This window comes from Vanessa cardui, chromosome 3 (assembly GCF_905220365.1).
Source record: "Vanessa cardui chromosome 3, ilVanCard2.1, whole genome shotgun sequence".
NCBI lineage: Eukaryota > Metazoa > Arthropoda > Insecta > Lepidoptera > Nymphalidae > Vanessa > Vanessa cardui.
In genome coordinates, this window is record NC_061125.1 from 2,396,455 (window position 1) to 2,411,676 (window position 15,222).

A 15,222-nucleotide genomic window follows, 5' to 3' on the forward strand; every position below is an offset into this window, starting at 1 on the left:
AGAGTAAAAATGAATTTGAATATAATAATTACAAAAAAGCAATTGTTTTTATATGATGGTTAAAATAATTGAAAAATATTATTATATAAAGCAAGTTAGAACATCTATTTGAGGCTGATCAAAAACGTGATATAGTTGTGATTGTAAGGCTGCGTTTCCATTAAAGATAAATTGGAAACTTTTGTGTTGTCAACGCGCGTTGGTGATAAATTTATCTAAAAAATCTAAGATATCAACAAATATTGTTGTGATAGTGAATAATTTTCTGAAAACATGCAAAAAGTTGCTAACACGGAAATTGTCAACAGTTTCAGTGGATCTTGCGTAGATTAATATTGCTTTGTTTTTATATCCATATTTATAATTAACGTAAACAATCATTATTTTTGTTATAAATTGAAATGTTTATAATTTAAATAAGTCGATTTAGTCGACGTTCATTTCAATCCAGAGAAGTAAAATCATTTAAAAGTAATTAGAAAATGTTTTAATTATATCAATTATAATTAGTTCAAAAAAGAATTAGGTAGTTTTATATGTATTGAAATTATTTAGTTATATTATATATATAGGAATATTAAGTCCGTTTCATGAAACGAACTACCAAAGAAAATTGCTCCTGCGCGCTCATTGGTCAATTCATGTGACCTTCATGCGCGAAACCAAATTGACCAATGGGGTGCGAGTATTTTGTTCGCTAAGAGTTCGACTCGTAAAACGGACTGTAGGTACAGAGTACTGTATACGAATCAAATGTATGTATGTTTTTGTATTGTTTAAATCATTGGAAATGTATTTGATAATGTAGACATTTTTTTATGATTTTTTACGCAATCACATAAAGGAATGTAGCCATGAAATAAAATAAAAATTTAACAAAAAAATCTTTTTAATCTTAATCCATAAGTAGTATGTTATATTTATTCAACATTTAGGTCCAGCGGTGTCTCACAGCAGCAGATCAGTCAAGTAATCTTCAAATTCTTCCTCCCTCGTTTTTTCCTCAACTTCTTGAATACCTGAAATTCGATACACAGAACATGATGTATTTTTTTTTTTAATAAAAGCCAAAGGCACGATTTAGAACCGTGGAAACACTACGAAGATTTATAAATGTAACGCTCGACCCTCTTCTTGTAACATTAAGTATTTTATAGGTTAGGAAGCGGCGTGCCTGAGATATAATCTCAATTTATTTCTGTGGCAGGAGGATAAAAAATATTAAATTTACAATAAAAAAATTGTATAGATTAATAAATATGTCAAAAATATAAATAAATAATATAGTTATATAAAGTCTTCCCGTCACATCTGTACGTGATAAACCCAAAAAACAACCCAACGTACATTTATACGACTTTTACAATTAAACCTAACCTAAGCTGTTTAATAAAATAGATTGTAAAAGTAAAAAAGTAAAGTAACAGCCTGTACATTTCCCACTGCTGAGATAAGGCCTCCTCTTCCATTTAGGAGAGGGTTTGGAACATATTCCACCACGCTGTTCCAATGCGGGTTGGTGGAATGCACATGTGTTAGAATTTCGATTAAATTAGACACATGCAGGTTTCCTCACGATGTTTTCCTTCACCGCCGAGCACGAGATGAGAGAGATTATAAACACAAATTAAGCTCATATACATAGTGGTGCTTGCCTGGGTTTGAACCCGCAATCATCGGTTAAGATGCATGCGTTCTAACCACTCGGCCATCTCAGCTCTTAGATTGTGTAAATTGGCTAAAATTGAAGGTTGAAAAGTGTTGTAGTTGTCGGAATGCCGACCAATAAAGACGTTTTATGTAAACAAAAAAATGCCGACCAATAAAGACGTTTTATGTAAACCCTCGTCCTACTAGCTAGTTTAACATAAAAATATTAATTCGCTTTTATTTGAGATGATAGTTTTGTGTTCTACAAGTTTCCATATGGGATACACATTTAACAACTATAATGTACTATAGTAATATTGTCATGACGGTGAAAGAGAGTCAGTCGGATAAAAAGCACATAAGTCGATATCCAGTAGCGACATCTTACGACGAGGTAGAATACAAATAACCTGAATACAAAAATTTGTTCTAATATTGATAGGGATTGGTCGTTCAGTGTCGAAGTATAAAACTGCCAATAGTTACTTTTCTATCTCTTTCTGTCATCACTAATTTGACATTTGAAAGAAGGTGAAAGAAACACATTTTAGTAAGGAGATTGTTTATGAATTTCCTACTGCCTTTGTTACCTTTTTTCCATAACGACTCTTCAATATCATCAATCTTCTCTGCCGCCTGTGCGGAAGTAGATGGTTCCTCTACCACGGATTCCGACGGTACTGTTTCATCTTCTTCATTTCCACTGTCATCTTCGCACTTATCCGTTCGCTTTCTCTTTTTCTTTTGGCTCTTTTTAATTCTTTTTATTTCTCGTTTCTTAGATTTGTAATTTAATTTATTTGAACATTCTGGACAGAGACCTACAACACAAAATTATAGCAATCAATTGCGGGTTTAATTATTATTCATAATTCATCTTGTAGTCTGCGGTGAAGGAAAATCTCGTGAGGAAACCTGCATGTCATATGTGTATCCTTTTAAACCGCAGTGGAATTATCTATATATATAATTATGCGATATTTACAGACATGTCCTAACTTTTAAAATTTAACTCAGGTTAAAACAAGTCTAACATTACTTTTCTTTGTTAATAAGACTCACGGGGGCAGACATTTTAAGTCCCTGGGGTTACAAATTTACATGCATAGAATGAATAGATTATTTGAATAGAGCCAAGCCTGTTAGTGAATAGAACACGACAATCTTAACTGTAGGTCGCATAGTTTAAGCCCGGAATTTTAAATTTGCTTAATTCGTTTTAATAGTTCAACTAGTGTAGAGCAAGAAATCATGTTTGTAACGGATAGACAGCTACATTTACTCTTAGACCATTTAGAGGGATGTTGATTTTAGTCGACCTATGCTTCTATTTGTATTTTTTATTTGTTGAAAACTTAAAATGTTTATGTGTCCTTTAAATATTTTTATAATTATTTATTATATGATAAAGATTTATTTTTCGATTAAAGAAATGTTTATAACTTATTTTAGTGTAAATGTACGAGTTCAATGGCAACGAATCTCCCGCATCACTGAAAACTGTACGTTTTAATTAGTCGTTTGGTGAAATAAATAAGCTATACGCTTATCCAACTTGTTCTTGTCAAAATTTGAAGAGCACGTTAAATAACTAATAATATAACAATATGGTTCTAATCTATATCTCTGAACACACCGTACAAGTCAATTAGTGTTGCCCAAATTCAGTCTTGGTCTTGCGGTCTTGGTCTTGTTCTTGCGTTTTTGCAAGACCAAGACCAAGAACAAGACCGCATATTTTTTGCAAGACCAAGACCAAGACTGACCGTGCAAGACTTGAGCAAGAACAAGACATAGCCTGCAAGACTCTTACGTCTTGCAGCTAGGACTTAGCGCTATTTCACGGAGTAGTTAGGTGTAACAGTTCGGTGTATAGGTACGCTTAGGAATTCTATGAGACGCAAAAAACTGTATTAAAAAATATGAAAAATTGGACCTATGCGCATTACGACTAATACAATAAACATACCTACATAGCGAATAAAAAAATATCCATTAAAATCAAACTGAGTGCATGCACTCAGTTTGATTTTAATGGATATTTTTCAATCATTCATCATTCAATCATAGTTATGTTTTAATCATCGGCACTTTGATAATGCGGCATCAAAGGTTTTGTACTTATTTCTCAAAGAAATTTGACGTTTTTCGGAAGTACATGGTTATGATACACGCGCCGGCGGCTTCTTTTGAAATTATATACAACAATCGTTGCCGCCGCGCCGAAATCACAACATTTGACACTATTTTATAGCCGCCGAGATGAATTATAAAGACAAAATAAGCACATGAATCAGCGGTGCTTGCCTGGGTTTGAACCGGCAATAATCGGTTAAGATGCACGCGTTCTAACCACTGGGCCTATCTCGACTTATAATGATCACGCAAGTATTATTATGATTACGATAAAATGGTTAGGGAAGGTAGAAGATGTCATAATAATTTATTCTAGTAAGTATATATTATAATATTGATTATATTGTTTTAAAATTATTACTTAGGTACTATTATTGTACATTCTGTCATTATATTTCTTAAGTTTTTAAACGACGTATAGGTCAGTTGATTTTTCAAATTTCTTATCAAATCTTCAGTAATTTATTAATCTGCTTGATCTTTACTATGGCTATGTTAATTCATGCTCACAGTGTTCCAATTCTAATACGTTTTTCTAAGATTTAAAATAAACTTTAATAAATAGTAATACATAGACTAATAGATAATTGCAAGACTTGCAAGACTCTTGCTGCAAGACCAAGACCAAGACCAAGACTGGGAGTGCGAGACCAAGACCAAGACCAAGACCAGGTGTATTGGCGCAAGACTAAGACCAAGACTGGCTAAGTCCCGTCTTGTTCATGCATTTGGGCAACACTAAAGTCAATATAGGATCTACGTGCTAAATACTGGCTTATATTTTTACTAGCAGCTTTGCTCGAGTAGAAAATATAATAATTTATTTAAAAATTAACTTAAAATATTACATTGATATAAGACCTCTTTCTTTACAATATATATATATATTTTTTTTTCAATTAAAAAAATAGCCATGTCTTTTCTCAGGCTTTAGACTATTTGTGTACCACATTTATTTGAAACCGGTCCAGTATTTTTGGTGGGAAATCGAGATAGGGTTACTTTCGCATTTATAATATTAGTCTGTCATAGTCGATGACTCTAAAAACGAATGATAATTATAATTACTATTTTATTTTAATTATAAAAGATTACTTACGCAATTTTACAAGAGCATTCTTCTTCTCATTGTCTTCTAAATATGCGAAATTAACTTCCCAAGATTTTAGATCTCGATCGTTGTGACACGTTTTTTCGCCACACTGAAATTGTCCTTTTCCCAACACCACCTCTCTCTCAACGCGCCATCTTAGCGCTACCTTTATAGATTAAATATTTATTACATACTTTTAAAGCCTATACATATACTTTAATAGATAATTAAATGATAAAATGTAAAATATTTTAATAATAAATTTAATTTATAATACGTTTTAATAACTTCATCAAATTTGATAATTTTATTCATTTGAACCGAAATCGGTACAAATGAATAGAATACAGTCTATTAAGGATTAATATTGCATGGCAAATATATCGAACTAATTTTTTTTTTTTAAATATATTTTGTCATCGTTTCATCATATTCGCAGCCTGGCGCCTGCTTCAGATACGTAATTACATTCGTCGTATATACATTTACTGTAAGTATTGTTAACGCCCTAGAAGTAGATAATAATAGCTAAAAACATTGCTACTATTATTACTTAAATTTGAATATGTAAAAAACTATAAACAAAATAAACGGACCAACGCGAAGCGATTTGTGTTATACTGCCTACTTATTTAGAAGATTACGATCCAAAATTTCGTGGAACTTACAATGTATATCAAAACATGCATGAGCTTGTACATTTATAGATAACCGTCCGATAAATTAATCTTAAATACTCAAGATTGAAATGTAAAAATAGACAGATTCATAGAAAATTTATTATATTTTTCCATATGATTTACTTATTAAAACAAAAACATTTGTAACCAAGAAAACTTAAAATAGACCGAAATAAATCAACCGATTTAAAAAAATCTGTATCATTCATGCATTTGGGAAACAAGGAGTGGCGAGCAGATGTTCGCTACCGTGCACCGGCGCGGGAGAATGCCATGCCGCGCTATATTTAGCCTACGAAAAGGCACTATGGCTATTGTTTGCTCCCCGATACATAACACAAAGGAAGGTCTCTGGGGCAAAAAAAGGCAATTGAGTTCCACAGGGGATCGTCCCCATCTCATCCTTAATACTTAGGGGAGAGTAATGCACATAAATTATCATCAATGTTGCCTTTAAAACCGTTAGCTTATACAAATACAACTGATACAATATTTCACTGCAACGGTTTAACAGTTACGGCTAAAACTTGTATGCGCCAATTAAATATACAACTTACTTTGTTCTCTTTGTATCTGCTCAGATCGCATATACAGTATTCTTTAAAAAGCTTATCGTAATATTTTTTTGCCAGTTGCTTTTCCCACGTATCCGCAACCTCGTCGTCCTCCCAGAGAAACTTGTGATTTTCCCTTATAACGTCAAGGTCAGTTCTATCTCTCGAGGTGTCCCGTTTCAGTAACGCAGAGGAACCCTTGGCATTCAAACAATAAACATTAACTAGATACTTATGTAACTCAAACGGATTAAGATTACGTAACCTTGCCGACATCGCTAGCGTAACCTAGAACAAAGGGAAAATGACCTATTTAATTTAGATAATAAATAAAACATGATTTGCAACAAACAACTCTTTAATAAAATCGACAATTATTACATTTCCTATAAAACAGTTCATAATCCATAAAACTGATCTTAGTCTAATTGTCATGATGAGTTATAACAAGGTGCATTTTAGATAAATATTTAATAATTGCTGTTAGGCGTCAATAAATAATGATACATTTGTGCACAAGTTAATATCTACTCTGAATATTATTGTCAGTCTTGTAGATTTTTGTGTATTTTATTTGGCTCAATCTAAATCCTTAACTCTATGAACTATTCATGCATCTAAAACTCTAATTATTAAATACAATAAATATATTAAAATGTAATTATTGCCTTAATCTAAATATAAAAAAAAATGTCAATAATTATTTTATATGCTATTGACAATCAGTAAAAAATAGTAGAGTGGCACAATTGAAAAATTAAATAGCTTTGGTTCATTAGCCAATTATATCTTTGGAATTAATTAAAAGTTACAAAGTCGACTATTCCGTACAGAAAACAAATATATTTAAATATATCTGACTTAGTCATCTCTTATAGAAAGATAAACACCTTACTTCGTTAAATATATCTTCACTGTTTAACATTTGTGATGTTTGTTCCAATAATTTTTCAATTAAGCTAAAAATACAATATACTTATCTATTATAATTCTAATTGTTCACAATGGCTTAACTAAATTATGAAACTGAGACCAAAATAACAGGAATTTTATTTCAATAATGCCTCATTAGAATCATATACAAAAATGAATATGAAATACTATAAATACAAATTTGGTATATTTCTTATATTTTTCCCATGAACTTTATAATATCTAAAGAATATTTGGTTTGATATTTATTACTTAAATAAATTAGAATAGGCACATTAGACAATATTGCTTTGGTTACAACACAGTTTAATAAAAATCACTTCAAATACTTATCTAAAATTTGGCAAAGATACACTTTACATATGGTATAAAATACCGTTATAGTAAAGGGTTACAAAAATATATATTTGTTTAAAGCTCTTAGAATGAAGCAGGAACAATTATTAATAGTTTTGTGACAAATTCAGAGTATGTAAAAGGCCTCAAATTTAAAGTATTAGTTCATTTTATCTTATACAAACACTATGTATGTAGTTATCATAAAATTATTGGACATGACCTATATCCACATTTTAAAATATCACTTTGTCATATCTAAAAAGGCAACTTTGGATCAAGATATGTGACACTGTATTAAAGCACCTAAGAAGGCATATATTTTATATCCTATAGAATCCCGAACATGCATTTATAATTGCATATATAAAACCTTATTCAAAAGCAACTACAACAGCACACCAAGAGCGGAGACACTCACAATAACACACCTATATGACTAAGTTATGAACTAGAATGTGAATTTTTTCAATTTGGTATAAAACAATGCATAATTTTATTTAACAATCATATGACTAAAATTTTTGGCAAATAGAGAATTGGAAAAAAGTATTTGTGCAAAACGTTTCACAAACATTCCTCAACAACTCGAGATAAAGTAATAACACTTTCTATATTAGCAATGTTTGTGACGCTTTACACAGCTCAGACTATGCCTGGTTTTATCCATGTGTCTTCTCGTGTTTCTTCATATTATCAGATCGAGTGAAGGCTTTGTCACAAACACCACAATAATATGACTTTTGCTTGGTGTGCACAGTCATGTGACGGGACAGTTCACTCTTAGTTACAAATTTTTTCTCACAAACAGTGCAAGCGTGTTTACGAACATTCAGATGGAACTTCATATGTATTGACAACGAACTCGACTGCGAGAATGCTTTGTGGCAGAGTTCACAAACAAAGGGACGTTCTCCAGTGTGTTTCCTCAAGTGATTCATAAATCCTGTTTTGGTATAATCATTCTGACAGAGATGACAAAAACTGGATTTCGAATCTAACATACCAGGGAAATGGCTGTTTATATGTTTTCTTAATTCCCAGTAGCTTGGAAATTTCTCCGCACAAACATGACAAGGATATTTCTTTTCTTCGGTGGGTTTAGCACTACACTGATGTGAAGACAACTGCTGCTCACTGGGAAACATTTGGTTACACTGGCTACATATATGACTAGCCTCTGAATCGGTTGATAGAGTTACCTCCAGATAATTTTCTATTGACATTACATTGCCATTTGAGCTATCAGCATCGTCGTTATTAATTTGAGGCACTTGATCGTTATCATTATCTGTTATGTCTTTGGTATCCATTTTAACTACGAAATTTCTATAATCTAATATTTCTTTACCTGAATTATTATTGTCTGGCTCTACGAGTCGTAAAACGGGCGATACGCTTTGGTCGCGGTCCGATGTCGTCTTTTCGTTATCTGAATGCTCTGGTTTAGAGGATACGTTGTTGTCTGATTCCCAGCCATTTTCTACTATTTCTACATCTGAATCTGAATCTTCAGCACTCGAAACGGAATTATTCACTAAATGGAATCCGATATCATCGAAACGCAACACATTTGGTGGAAGTTTAACCCCAACAATAGCCTGAATCGCCTGCCATGAAAGCTCCTGGGGGTTGTTCTGCATATTAAATCGCACTACTCTAACCTACAAACGAGCGTTTAAGTATTACAAGAGGAACATATTAAGCTAAAAAATCTATTAAATAAATAACAACATTTACCTGTTACGTGCACGATTTTGAAAATAAATAAGCAGATGACACTTATATTCTACATCTAAAAATATTATGCTATCACTGCACTTCTGTATATGGATGCGTCTTTGTCATTGAGTTTGAAATGGAATTGAAAACTCAACTAGTAATGAAGCGATGTCAGCGCTTTAGTTAAGCGCAAAAAGCAACCAATTATTGTGTGCGTTGCTTCACACATGAATGAATTGTACGATGTTCTCACTGTTCATACTTCATCTGTTTTACTTTATCAGTTAATATAATTGTATGGTATGGGTTTATTAAATTATTTACTTAAGGGTATACAAGTAAACTATTAAGCGAATCTTGGATTAACTGATAAACATCTATTAGGATTTGTATGTAACAGAAAAGACAAATAAACATTGAGCATTAACTCATAATAAGCTTAAGCTACTTATTTACAATAATTAAACTAATAACAAATTAAGTCAAATTACTTGTTATTAGCTAATTGTTCTTATCCATAAATTGTTATTTTTTGTAATTCTAATCTTATCACGTTAGTAGTTTTTTTTTATATAAAAAAATGTTATCGTTCGATCAACTTTTCCAGTTAGAAAATAATTTTGGTATTCACAAAGGTGCTGTAATAAGTTTTAGCAGACATAAAAAATATAACCGAAAGCGAGAAAGTATTGATATGTTTGTTGATTGCGAACTTAATATGTTTTGTTAAGTGAAACTTCGATATTGATATATTAAAAACGTGTTTCGTTTCAGGAACATTACGCTACACGAGAGAGAAGAAAGGTGACATTTCGCTATATAGAGAGAAAGAGCACTAAAGGTTTAAAAAGTTTAACTTCTATCACGTGTATGTGCTAAACGCTCTTTTTATATATAACTTTAGTGTCACTTGTAATCAAGTTTTGATATGTGTTAATTTTGTTTTAAATAACAGTGGCTGTTACGAGGACTGTTCTTTCTACGTTACAAGGAAATAAACAATGACTAAGAGTCGAAAGCTTTGTCTTAAAATGCAAGCAGAATGTATATTTCATATAAAAACTTTTGTTTATAACTAGAAATAAAAGTTTAATGTCTTTTCTTCAAATTTTCTTGAAGTTTAAATTAGACTTCTAATTACTATATTTAGGTAAGAAATTCTTAATACTATTTGTAATAGGCAATTCCTTTAAATTACAAATAAAACCTTTAAAATTAAAAACAAATATAAAAGCAACATAAACAAATAAGTATTAACCAGTTTCTATAGGCATACAATACTACTAATTTTTAAAGCTAAAAAGTAAAGTGAAGTTATGTAATCAGCCTGTAAATTTCATACTGCTGGGTTCAGGCCTCCTCCTCCATTAAGAAGAGGGTTTGAAACATATAAAGCTAAAGACCAATTATAATAGAAAATCTTCATAATAATAGTTACCTATGATAATAGTTACTATAATATACATATAGTAATTTTAATACCTATGTATTACTGTATCTATATTATATATCTACTACTGTAAATTATTTACTATTGTTCAGAATGCATGAACGCATTTTAGTGACTGTCAAATTTGAGTTAATGTCAAAAATGCTCTTATTCATATAATTTTGGAGGGATATTTGTTTTTTTCTGTTTGTAAGATAGAACTGTAGACCAGATATATTTTGACAAAGAAGTTATGGGAATTTTCTAATCTGTTATGACAATGGCATCTTTTGAAGCTTTGCACGATTATATTAAATCAAAAAACAATTATACGAAGTTTGTAAATAGTTCCGAAGTCCCACAGGTTTGCAAATCTGAGCCATGCATGCTCGGTGTCGATGAAGCCGGTCGTGGCCCTGTATTAGGTAGGTAAGGTAAAAATATGTTTATAATATATAATTATGAATTCACTGTACGAGATTATATTACGTACAGTACTACGAAAGAATATAAAAAAGGCATATTGTAATTACAAAATATTCGTATAAATGAATAAATTACAAAAATGAAGTTTGTTCAAAGTTAAATAGAATGTTTCTTTAATTACTTACAGGGCCAATGGTGTATGGAATAGCATATTGCCCTATAAGTCAAAAAGAAGTTTTACGAACGTTAGGATGTGCAGATTCAAAAGCGCTAACAGAAGAGAAGCGAGATGAGATCCTTCTAAAAATGCTTTCAGAAGAAGAAGCATTGAACAATGTTGGGTGGATTGCGGAAGTTATATCTCCAAATTACATTTCAAATTCTATGTACAGACGAGCTAAACATTCACTTAATGAGGTAATAATTATTTTTATATTTTTATATACTATATTTATAAGAATGTATACTTCTTATACATTCTTATAAATATAGTAGTTGTTTCTGTATGTATACAGTGTATATAAGACAACATCACATGTGTGTTCTAATCTTGTAGCTTAGTAGTCAATTCAGGCAAAATGATCTAAATAATCAATTTTGTCATACTGTACGATTGATAAATGAATATTCATTGTTGTTATTTATGAAAGTAGCTGAGGCACATGGCTTTGTTTTAGGTATTAAAAGTCTGTATTTCTCCTTGAATTTCATGCTTGCTTAAAATCATATCAAACTTGGTTTACTGGTTGTGTAACAGCGTTACTTTCACATTTATAATATTAGAATAGATTGTTGAGATACAATCTAAATTAAATATTATTTATTTTGACGGCAAATATAACATTAATAATTGAGAATACAAGTAAAACAATGCATATAGATTAATCAGTGTATTTATTAAAAAAATAATAAGCATAATATACTGTGCGATTACTCATTTTAAACTTTACTGCTTGCCATGCGAAGTTGTGTCTGTTCTTTCTCTGTGAAGGCATTTTCTAATTCAAAAAAAGCTTTCAAATTTGATGGATAAATCACATGACAGTGATTCAACTGAATAAAAACCCTTATTTTTTATATAATTTAAATAATATATTGTGTGTATTCCACATTAATTGTTATATTTAATTGTATGCCTTTATTGCAATTAAAATAAAAAAATGTATTAAGTGGTTTCCTGCACCTGCATTTTATACATACATAATAAAATAAATAAGTTAGCCATTAATCATGGTTTAATTACATTCACATTGTACAATAAGTAAAATTACTTGTATTTAAAATTGCTTCTTTTTTATTTTCCACAGCCTAAGCAATGTTTTTTTTCTTTTTAATTTGATTGCTCCCAAAAGTAATAATAAGGGTATATAGTGAAAAGTTAATGCTTTGCTCTGCTTTAATTGGTACAAATGATATATCTGTTTTTTAAGGACATCTGGTCTGAGTGTGGTCCTAGTAAGAACATCCTTCACAGTCCACTCTTAGACACTACCGACATTTTAACTGTGTAATTTCATGTTATACTCTGTTTCTTAGGTCTCTAATGAACATACTTTTGTCTTAACACATTTCAGGTTTCAATGAATTCTGCAATAAGCTTGATTAAAAAAGCCATAGAGTTTGGAGCTAATATTACTGAGGTTTATGTTGATACAGTCGGCCCACCCGAGAAATATCAGGCTAAGCTGAGTGAAATTTTCCCTGATATTAAAATTACTGTAAGTATATTTAACACTAATTTTGTAACAGTAAGTCCTTCTGCAGGCCATATACCTAATGTGGCCTTTCTATATTGGAGTTTATTCCACAATGTGGGTTTGTGGACATAAATGAAGCAGATACATTAATGTTTCTTAACAATGTTTGAAAATTATTTAATTACTTATTCAAAACATTGCATAGAACTATTGATTCTTTTGGTTGTTAAAACATGATAAAAATAGTTTGATGAATGTGTATAGAAATTATAAATAAAAATTAAGCACATTAAATTTCAGTAGTTTTTGCCTGGATTTTAATATCAATATTTTCTCAGTGTTACATTTTTACAGTGTATCTGCACTCTTAACCCAATTTATTAATCATTTTATTTTTTTTTACAATATGCAATTTATGTTCGATATTAATTTTACTTGCTAGAATGAAAATTTGTAATTAATAATAATATTTATTTTAATTGAAGGTGGCGAAAAAAGCTGATTCCATTTATCCAATTGTATCAGCGGCAAGTATAGTGGCAAAGGTTACGAGAGACCATGCTCTGAAAGTCTGGGAATTCCACGAGGGCTTGGAAATGAACCATAAAGAATTTGGCAGCGGTTATCCTGGAGGTACTTGCATTTTATTGAGAAAATTTAAAAATAGGACCTCTATTTATATAATAATAATAATAATGAATTTATTTCAGACTTACATAGAAATTGTTAGAAACATTTATACCTTAAGAACTATTGTTAGTATGTAAAATAAACATTAGAAGATATAAAATTAATTAATTAAAACTAAATTAAACTATCAGTCAGGTGTAGTTTGAACCACCAAACCATTAGTGGCAACTCCCGCCGGTCAACAAAAATACTCAGCATTCCGCCAAAGGAACCTCGTAGGCGAGCTAACTGGAGTTTTCTCATAATAGCATAGAAGTCATAAGTATGCGCCCCCGCAAATATGTTAGAGGCACTCCCACTATATAGACAAAACAGACTAAACAATTATTATTGGCACCTGTTTATGTTATGCTGTTTTAAAATGATCTTCATTGCTATTAAGGAAACGTTGAAGCTTATTTATTTATTTATTTATTTATTTATTACATATGGCACACAAGACAGGTTATAACTGATAAATATCTAGAAAATAAATTACAAATTTCGAAGATTAGTTACACCCTAATATTTGTGTACACATCAAGCAAGAATACATTACTTCACAGTTAACAAAGGCTGAAGCTATTACAAGTAAAAATTAAAAAAAAAAAAAATCACACGAATATTAAATTTTTTGAGAAATTAGGCAATAAGTTTAAAAAATAGCAGAATTTTTTTTTATAAATGATATAATATTATTTATAAATATTCCATCATGTAGTGTATAAGAATTGTATCCGACGAGCACTGGAAATTATTATTTCCTTGTGTGGATATAAATTTCTAATACATGTTTCATATCTACTGAAATTATTACTTAAAACATTCACATATAAAATTCCCTTTTTTCAGATCCATTAACAAAGAAGTTTATACGAGATCAAATAGACAGAGTGTTCGGATATCCTCTCCTGGTGAGGTTCAGTTGGTCCACAGCAGAGCTGATGCTGCAAGAGAAAGCCGCTAAATGTACATTTGAAGAAATTGATGATTCAACAACAAAGAAACCAGCGGGAACAAAATCAATCAGTACATTTTTTTCACCTAAAAATGAAAAGAAAAGAAAACGACATAAATTTTTCGAAGAAAGATATCTGACTATCAATAATGTTTTTGAGTAGTTTTATTGTTTGTAACAAATAACGAATAAAATAATTGTGATATCGATTTTCTTTTACTATTTAATGTACAATGCCAACAAATACTGCAATTATCATCAACTATAATATAAAATATAAATGTAATGTCGGCCGCGTTTATTAAAATCTTATAATGTGGGTATATGTAATAGTATACTTGCTGCACCGTCGACAAATGACGCTAAGAATTTACTAAAATTGTATACATAAACGGAAGGTATGATTTTTAAATGTAATAATTAATATATTAGTTGTTTAGCATTGTAAGAAATAATGTAATTTTGCGTCTTTCCTGTACGGGGGTGACATAGTCAAATTTGTGACTAAACTCCCAGGTTAAATAAAAAGATTAAAAAAAAAAAAAAATGTAATGTATTGCATATTGAAATAATATATGATATAGGTATGAGATATACGCATTTCGACACCTACGCTTTAGGTCGTAACATGACTTTTGGCAAAAATGAGATTTTGGTACTGTAATGTATTAAAATATAAATACTACACATGCGTGAAAACCATATTTTCTTTAAATACCGAGATTTTAACCCTCTAATAGTCATATCATATTCAAACTACCGCGCATATAGTCGTGTTTTCAGTTGCGACGATTTACGTTGATCCATTAGAACGCGCGAAAAATTGCTACATATGTCCGACGCAAAACGCTGCATCACAAGTTGCGACTTTATGCATGGTCGACGTTTGCGGATTATACGCCGTTGGTATAACTTACGATTATATTAATGATTTAGTAT

The 15,222-nt window shown here is 30.8% G+C and overlaps 2 protein-coding genes across 4 annotated transcripts; one reads left to right on the forward strand and one right to left on the reverse strand.

Annotated features, from left to right (window-relative positions):
* Nucleotides 1–673: 673 nt before the first annotated feature.
* On the reverse strand, nucleotides 674–9,350 carry LOC124543581 (protein FRA10AC1 homolog). Of its 2 annotated transcripts, XM_047121825.1 has the most exons (5): nucleotides 9,123–9,350; nucleotides 6,117–6,401; nucleotides 4,886–5,045; nucleotides 2,241–2,471; nucleotides 674–1,019 (listed from the first exon to the last, which is right to left on the reverse strand). In XM_047121825.1, the coding sequence occupies exons 2-5, from the start codon at nucleotides 6,387–6,389 to the stop codon at nucleotides 949–951; spliced, it is 735 nt and encodes a 244-aa protein (XP_046977781.1). In that variant the 5' UTR covers nucleotides 6,390–6,401; nucleotides 9,123–9,350; the 3' UTR covers nucleotides 674–948. The 2 variants fall into 2 exon arrangements, with proteins under 2 accessions (XP_046977781.1, XP_046977780.1); XM_047121824.1 differs by lacking the exons at nucleotides 674–1,019; nucleotides 2,241–2,471; nucleotides 4,886–5,045; nucleotides 6,117–6,401 and adding an exon at nucleotides 6,454–9,046 and having other exon boundaries at nucleotides 9,123–9,345.
* Nucleotides 9,351–10,675: 1,325 nt separating this feature from the next.
* Nucleotides 10,676–14,490, forward strand: LOC124543598 (ribonuclease H2 subunit A). Of its 2 annotated transcripts, none has more exons than XM_047121847.1 (5): nucleotides 10,676–10,962; nucleotides 11,147–11,376; nucleotides 12,534–12,677; nucleotides 13,142–13,289; nucleotides 14,178–14,490. In XM_047121847.1, the coding sequence occupies exons 2-5, from the start codon at nucleotides 11,152–11,154 to the stop codon at nucleotides 14,444–14,446; spliced, it is 786 nt and encodes a 261-aa protein (XP_046977803.1). In that variant the 5' UTR covers nucleotides 10,676–10,962; nucleotides 11,147–11,151; the 3' UTR covers nucleotides 14,447–14,490. The 2 variants fall into 2 exon arrangements, with proteins under 2 accessions (XP_046977803.1, XP_046977802.1); XM_047121846.1 differs by having other exon boundaries at nucleotides 10,678–10,958.
* Nucleotides 14,491–15,222: the final 732 nt, after the last annotated feature.